The sequence below is a fragment of the Malus domestica genome, chromosome 01 (assembly GCF_042453785.1).
Source record: "Malus domestica chromosome 01, GDT2T_hap1".
Taxonomy (NCBI): Eukaryota; Viridiplantae; Streptophyta; class Magnoliopsida; order Rosales; family Rosaceae; genus Malus; species Malus domestica.
The window spans coordinates 12915903-12924288 of NC_091661.1; the positions used below are offsets into that span (position 1 = coordinate 12915903).

At 40.8% G+C, this 8386-nt stretch overlaps 1 protein-coding gene across 1 annotated transcript; it reads left to right on the forward strand.

Annotated features, from left to right (window-relative positions):
- Positions 1-2281: 2281 nt before the first annotated feature.
- LOC103445909 (UDP-glucose 6-dehydrogenase 1-like) lies at positions 2282-4914 on the forward strand. The gene is made up of 3 exons (XM_070823182.1): positions 2282-2636; positions 3102-4611; positions 4728-4914. Exon 2 carries the CDS (start codon positions 3131-3133, stop codon positions 4574-4576), a length of 1446 nt encoding a protein of 481 aa, XP_070679283.1. The 5' UTR covers positions 2282-2636; positions 3102-3130; the 3' UTR covers positions 4577-4611; positions 4728-4914.
- Positions 4915-8386: the final 3472 nt, after the last annotated feature.

Sequence of the window (8386 nt, forward strand, 5' to 3'; positions counted from 1 at the left end):
GAGCTTCCTTCGTACTGTGCCTTGATGGTGCTGGCGATCATCTCTTGTAGCTGCTAAATAGAGAGAAATCCTGTGAATGCCATTGTTTGGTCTGTCTCCGACTTCTCTTCAACTTTCTTCGCTGGAGGCTCATCTTCTTCATCGACTTCTTTCTTTAATGGATTAACCATTGGGTCGACTTTCACATCGGGCTTTGCATCTAGTTGGTTGACAAGTGCAACGATTTGCAAGTTTTTTTCCTCCACTGTCAGTGTGAGTTTTGCGATCGCTTCATTCATTTGACCCAGCTGCTCATCAGTTGAAGTTACTCCGGTAGCCATGACTTGCATGGCTGTGTTGTCGCTCAAGTCGGCATCGGAAAGCGAGGACTCAGAGTACTTCCTCGGGCTTTCTTCCCTTGGCTCCCTTAGCGAGGCCAAGGTGATCACGGGCTCGTGCCTCAGGTGCTTTTGTTCCTTCGGCAGAGTTGATGCAGGGGTGGAAGAGACGGCAGAAAGAGCTCTTACCTTGCTTCAGGTTGTTATGCCCGAAGTGACACCGCATACGGCGATGACGCTCTTGTTCTTCACATTGGTTACGGGAACAACTTGAGCCTTCATTGATGCCATTTGTGCTTTTTACGGATTTGCAGATATAGATGAGAGGTAGAGATTGTCCCACTGGACGTGCCAAATTTGTAAACACTGAAATTCCTGCAATGAATGAGACAAGAATACGTGAACAAAATAATATTTGTATTAATGATTTAGGGGTTACAATCTCTTATACAAATTTGGGCTCTGATTCGATCTTCGTAATGTGTAGATTTATGGATTATGTTGTTGATCCAAGGGCCGTTGGGGCTTGATCTTGAAGGTTGACGAACGGATCTTCAAGGGGCTTTTGGGCTTGATCTTGAAGAAACAGTTGTGCGGATTTCTTCAAGGGCCTTTGGGCTTAATCTTGAAGGTTGATGGGTGAACGAATCTTCAAGGGTTTTTGGGCTTGATCTTGAAGAACGGTTGGATGTGTGGATTTGTTGATGTTGTTGATCCAAAGGGTCGTTGGGGCTTGATCTTAGGATGAACAGACGATGAACGATGAACACTTTCTTCAAGGGGCCGTTGGGGCTTGATCTTGAATTGGTGGAAGTTCTTCAAGAGCTGTCTATGCTTGATTTTGAAGGAGGATTTGACGAAGAATGAAGAGAGCTTTCTTGATCCTTTGGGATTTGCTTGGGAGTTTTAAAGTTTCAAAGCTTCAAGGTTTTGGTGTAATGTGAATTGGTGAATCAAAATGAATGTCTTGGCTTCCTATTTATAGAATTCCAAAACTTGATTTTTGGATTTAAATAATTAGATTAAATAAATCATTTCTGCCACGTGTTGACACGTGTCCTATCTGATGACTTTTCCGATGATTTTCAATTTTTTGTTGAGTCACATGCTACGTGTAAAATTTATGTGACAGATGAACATTGGAATTTTATTTATTGATCAACATTTATTTCACCGAAATTTCGATGTCTACAACACTAATCAACACTTAAGTAATAATTCAATCATCTCCAAAGGCAAATTTGAACAATGTTATTGCTAGCCCATTTTAAGGCTTAACCCACTCACTGACCCCCTTAGTGTAGATAATATTAATATCATTTTGTTAAAAAAAAATAACAAAAGTAATAATCCAATCATCAACTTCCATGTCATTCAATTTACAAAATTTAGTTTATATATTTAGTCTCCCTAACATTACCCCTTTCTTCATTAACTTCCTTGCATGTTTTCGTATTAGTTGGTTCAACTTCAGCCAATCAATTTACGTATATTGATATGGATCAACTTTCCGCCTCGGGTAATGCCAAGAAGACTAAATTTTTAGACAAAATTTACAAACTAAATGATGTGTCACCAATAGAAATGAGCATGTTTATCAACGCTTAAGTAATAAACCAATCAACTTTCATCTCTTTTAGTTTTCAAAATTTAGTTTACAAATTTAATCTGGCTAGCATTATCATTCCCCCTTATCAGAACCCTTTGAGGTTTGACGAATCCTACAGGCAGACATTATTTCCTTCCAATGACCAAAGGGTCAGATACTCATGGTGATTACTAGTGATCTTGGTTGTTATGTCCGTAAAATGCTCAATGAATTTTCAAAGATTCAGTAGTTTATTTTACGCAAAATAATTTTCCCAAACACCACTATTAGGTACCATGGAAGAAAAACTACTTTTCTATGTGATATTTATTTTCTTTCTTCGCTATCTATTGGGATTGGGAAGGACGGAGCGAGCGGCGGGAGAGAGAATAGGATCAGATCAAAAAGACCATTGCCATCCATGGTCTCTCCAAAAAACACGCTCTCTCTCTCGCTCTCTCCCTGACTGACTTTTGTTTCCTCCAGTTTGAGAGTGAGAGGTTCAGAGAGAGTAAAGGCCCGGTATTTTTGAGTGGATACAGAAAAAAAAGGCCCTCCTCTATTATTATTATTTATCATCAACTCCTTACTTTATCAACAACTTACCACAAGAAAGAAAAAGAAAGGGTCGTTTATTCTCGTCTCGTCGCAGCAATCAGCAATCGCAGGCAAGTGTGTATTTAGTGTTATTGGACGCCACACACACGATCATCGAGCTTAAAGCTTTTCTGGTAACATTTTTATATCTCTAGCTATGGTAATCTACCAGCATTTTCCTACATCTCATTTTGTTCCTTGTTTTTCTTTAAAAATTTAGGTGTTCATTTGGAAATAACCAAAAAATATCATCAATTATTGGGGCATAAAATTCTAGGTCTGGGATGCCAGGAATAGGACGAGGCGAAAGAGTCTAGATATGCGAACTGGGTTTGGTTAAACTGTTGTTACCATGCTTCGTTTTCGTTTTCATTTTCATTATATATTCTGGTGTGGCGCTGAGTTTTTGTAGCTAGGATCGATAAAGCAGAAATTTAAGTATTATTATTGTTCTAACTTAGTCAAGCAAGTGCAACATACGTGAATCTTTGCCATTTCACCTGTTACTGTGGTACATGATAATTATGCATACCATTGGGTATATATAAAGTAATAACTACTGAATGACCAAAAAAAAAAAAACTACTGTTGCATTGTAGACTTGCATTGGTTATAGAGTGAAACGAAAATGGTGAAGATATGTTGCATTGGAGCTGGATATGTTGGGGGCCCTACAATGGCAGTGATTGCACTCAAGTGCCCGTCCGTTGAAGTAGCCGTCGTTGACATCTGGGATAAACGGATTGCAGCTTGGAACAGTGACCAACTTCCCATTTATGAACCCGGCCTCGACGACGTCGTGAAGCAGTGCCGCGGCAAGAACCTCTTCTTCAGCACTGATGTGAAGAAGCACGTCAAGGAAGCTGATATAGTATTTGTCTCTGTCAACACCCCGACCAAAACTACAGGTCTCGGAGCAGGCAAAGCTGCAGATTTGACATATTGGGAGAGTGCTGCTCGAATGATTGCCGATGTCTCCGAGTCTAGCAAAGTTGTTGTCGAAAAATCCACCGTCCCTGTGAAAACAGCCGAGGCAATAGAAAAAATTTTGACCCACAACGGCAAGGGAATCAAATTCCAGATCCTCTCAAACCCTGAATTTCTTGCCGAAGGAACTGCAATTGAAGATCTTTTTAAACCCGACCGGGTCCTCATCGGTGGCAGGGAAACCGCTGAAGGCCAGAAGGCCATCAAAGCATTGAAGGATATTTATGCTCAGTGGGTTTCTGAAGACCGTATCCTAACCACCAATCTTTGGTCTGCAGAGCTCTCCAAGCTTGCTGCCAATGCATTCTTGGCACAGAGAATATCGTCTGTCAACGCCATGTCTGCGCTTTGTGAGGCTACTGGGGCAAATGTTACACAGGTTTCGCATGCTATTGGTATGGACACTAGGATAGGCCCCAAGTTCCTTAACGCTAGTGTCGGTTTTGGGGGATCCTGCTTCCAGAAGGACATCCTGAATCTTGTTTACATCTGCGAATGCAATGGTCTTCCGGAGGTAGCAGAGTACTGGAAACAGGTTGTGAAGATCAATGAGTACCAAAAGAGCAGGTTTGTGAATCGTGTAGTTGCATCCATGTTCAACACTGTGTCGACAAAGAAGATAGCAATACTAGGGTTTGCCTTCAAGAAAGATACTGGTGACACAAGGGAGACCCCAGCAGTTGATGTGTGCAAGGGGTTGTTGATTGACAAGGCCGAACTGAGCATATATGATCCACAGGTGACCGAGGACCAGATCAGCAGGGAACTGACTATGAGAAAGTTCGACTGGGATCACCCGATGCACCTGCAACCAATGAGCAGCAGTAGTACTCTGGAGAAAGTGAGTATGGTCTCGGATGCCTATGCGGCAACAAAGGGTGCCCATGGTATTTGCATTCTCACTGAATGGGATGAGTTCAAGACTCTCGATTACAAGAAGATATATGAGAATATGCAGAAACCGGCATTCATTTTCGACGGTAGGCATGTTATCGATGTAGATAAACTGCGCGAAATTGGCTTCATTGTCTTTTCAATTGGTAAGCCCCTGGATGCATGGCTCAAGGACATGCCTGCTGTCGCATAAAACTATAACTGCTGCTCAACCACATCAAGTCGCAGGTGAGGAAATAATGTCCATTTTCCAGATGTAATTTTTCTTTGTTTAGGGTTCATTTTTTTAGGTCAATAATTTTTTTTTCATGTAATCAATTTGATTGTAGAATCTTGCACTGCAGATCAATCACAATATAGACCTGAGCTTTTTTCTGGTCATTAGCTTTCTGAAGGAAACCTCCACACCCTACATTGTCAGAGATACCGGAGTTGAATGTGACATGATTGAAATTGAAAATTGGTGAAGCTTTGAGACCCCAACTTTTATTCTGATTTTCTAATATTAAAGATAAGTCATTTTCATACTCACCTACTTTTTAACTTTTAAATGAAACCCAAAATTGAATACAAGTTGCAAGCTAGAGAAACAATCGACCTATTATTACAAGTTTTTCACAAAATTGCCACAATTCTCCAATCATGTGAATAAACGTAACTTACTACTTGTTTTGCACCTTCAATGAATACAACTCTTATCAGACTAACAAAATATATAAAAAATACGAGGGAAGTACGATAGAAATACGAGGGACTTCAAGGGGGCCTTAATTTGGGCTCTGACCTAATATAATTGGGTCTCATCATTTTCTCCCTGAAATCGACATGCATCGGTTGGTTTCAAACCAAAACTACAATTGCATGCCTATTTCTCATAGGGGAGGAATGGTTTTATGCCTTTTATAATTTAAAACTTTAAATCCTATTTTTCAAGATCTTTGATTTAGAGATTGTGCATACATGTGTGTATATATGTATATATTTTTAAATTGAAGAAGAACAAAGGTTAGATACAACCTCCGGAGCGAATCTTCAACCCAAGAATGGTGTTGATAAGCCCTTTTCAAGACAAAGGTTCTTGTTTGATCCACCTCGAGAAGATTTCAAGGAAGAGATCCTCTAACTCTCGAAACCTCCTAATGCTATGACAGAATATTGATGGATGAGCAGGGGCCGAGAGGCTAGTACAACTCTTACTCATCTTAGGGACCGGACGACTCAAGTATTTGAGGTCAACGAAATTTCTAAATTTCTCTCAAACTCTATATGCAACAATGGTTGTTTTCAAGTCATGAATATCATCAAGCACAAACTCTAAAATGACCAACTCTATTGCATGTGAGGAGAGAGGATTATATAGACGTATAATAAAATAAGGATAATACTTGCATTCTCCCATGGGGGATGAGCTCATTTCTCTACTTGCAACCAACGTATTTTTATCATAAAAATTTCATAATTAGAATCTTTCAACCTCTTAATCATTGTTTAAAGATCATCCCTACAAAATCATTTGAATCCGATATTGTTTAGCCATTCAAATGTATCAAATAAATCAACAGTTTAGGTACCAAATAGTATATTCATGATGAACCGTTGATTGTATTGGTGATGCGGTCCATTGGCATTTAACCGGATTCTACGATCATCCTTCTCCCTCTGGGTGTGTCCAATCCTGGCATCTTCTCCTATCTCTTGTTGCCTCATCCCAGCTCCCTTGGCTTTACAGCGGAGACTTTAATAAGATATTTCGTTTGGAGGAGAAGGAAGGGGGGAATCTCCTTCCAATTGGCCAAATCCTAGATTTTTGTGAGGCCATCTCCGATTGCAATCTTCCGGACTTGGGCTTCTCCGGGGATAAGTTCGCATGGATGACCTCTCGAAATAGGGGAATTAAATAGCGTCAGGATCGTTTCTTTGCTTGCTTGGAGTGGCTTCTGCAATTCTCCCATTCTTTTGTCACTCATCTCAAGCCTAGCAAGTTTGACCACATTCCCATTCTGGTTGAGATTTGTGATGCCCTCCTGACCCAAGACGACCTCGATGTCTGTTCTGATACGAGGAATGCGGAATGAAGAATGATGGTTATGAAGAGATCATTCGCAAGGCCTGGACACATCTTGCTATGAGCATTCCTATGTTCTGCGTTAGTGAACAAAGTAAGGTCGTTCATGTTGCCCTTTTTAATTGGAACTAGGGTACTTTCAAATCTTGCCTGATTGTTATTGAAGAGGTTTGTGATTGGCTAGGACTCAACCTTGCTCATCAATGCACTGATGTGATCCTGACTGAACGTACCACCTGGTTGAATAAGCTCGACGAGCTTCTATCCCATGAAAAGGCATGTTGGCGTCAATGCTTGTGAGTATTATGGCTGAAGAACAGCGATCGCAACTCCAAATTCTTTCGTTGGAGTGCAAATACCAAGAAAGCTAAGAATCGAATTGTAAAGCTTTAAGACAATCAAGGGAGATGGCATGTTAACCAAAGGGGGATTGAATCCGTGGTGACTAATTACTTCTTTGATATTTTCTCCAGTCAGGCTGGGAACTCTCAGGTCATCATAGATGCTATTGATCGAAAAATCTTTGAGGAGATGAACAATGAACTTAACGCCTCCTTCACCATAGAGGAGGTGAAGATTGCCCTTTTTCAGATGCAACTGTTCATTTCTCCAAGTTCGGACAACATGCCTCTTTTGTTTTTCTAGAAATATTGGGCAATTGTCAAAGTCTATGTATCCACTGCCATCGTCTCATTTCTGGAATCTAGTCAGATCCATTGCAAGATCAATTGTACTCACATTTCTCTGATTCCTAAACTGTTTCAACCTTCCGAGATGTCCCAGCTTCGGCCATAAGTTTATGCAATGTTCTTTACAAGATTGCCTCAAAGATGTTGGTGAATTGCATGAAAGCCATTATGCCGTGTATCATCTCCCTAAACCAAAGTGCTTTTATTTTCGATCGCCTTATTTCAGACTACACCATTCTTGCTATGGAGGTTGCCTAAGCCATGTTCAAACAAAAAAAGGGGAAGAAAAGGCAAATGGAAATTAAACTCGATATGTGCAAAGCATACACTCTTATTGAGTGGGGCTATTTGCGTATGGTACTCACAAAACTGGGCTTCTCTGGGCATTGGGTGAATTTTCTTATAAAATGCGTTTCCTCGGTTACCTATTCTATCATTGTGAATGGATCTCCCTACGGTTACATTCACCATTGTCGTGGGCTCCGACAAGGGGACCCCATCTTACCTTATTTGTTTCTTCTTTATGCTGAAGGACTTTTTGCCCTCATTGACCAATGCCACAACGACAGAGTAGTCTAGGGGATCTCCATCTGTCGTGGTGTGCCACTAATCCATCATTTTTTTTTTGCGAACGACTGCCTCTTATTTGTTTGGGCCATGAAGAAAGACTGCTTTGAGATTAAGTCAATTCTGAACTGCAATAAGAGGGCCTCGGGGCACCGGGCCAATCTCTCTAAGAGCGTCGTTTGCTTTAGTTAGAACATTACATGGGGACAACAAGATCATTTGGTAAGCTTACTTGGTATTGACCGTGTAGATAGGCATGTGAAATAACTGAGCCTCCCAACGCTGGTAGCAAGCAACTAGGGTGTGTGCTTCAGCCATATCAAATAATACTTGTGGAAACACCTTCAGAGTTAGAAAGGTAAACTCTTAAGTGCGTCGGGGTGGGAACTGTTGATCAAAGTTATTGCCCAAGGAATCCCTTTACACCATGAATTGCTTCCTTCTACCTAAATATTTTTATGATGAGCTTAACAAAATGATGCCTAAATTCTGGTGAAACGATATGGATGACTCTTGAAAGATTCATTGGATTTCTTGGGATCGACTTTGTGCCCCAAAGAGTGAGGGTGCATTGGGTTTTAGGAACCTCTATGCTTTAAACTTTAGTCTTTTGGCAAAACAAGGTTGGGGGCTCATCAATGACCACTCATCTTCCGTTGCCCGTGTATTAGAGGCCAAATAC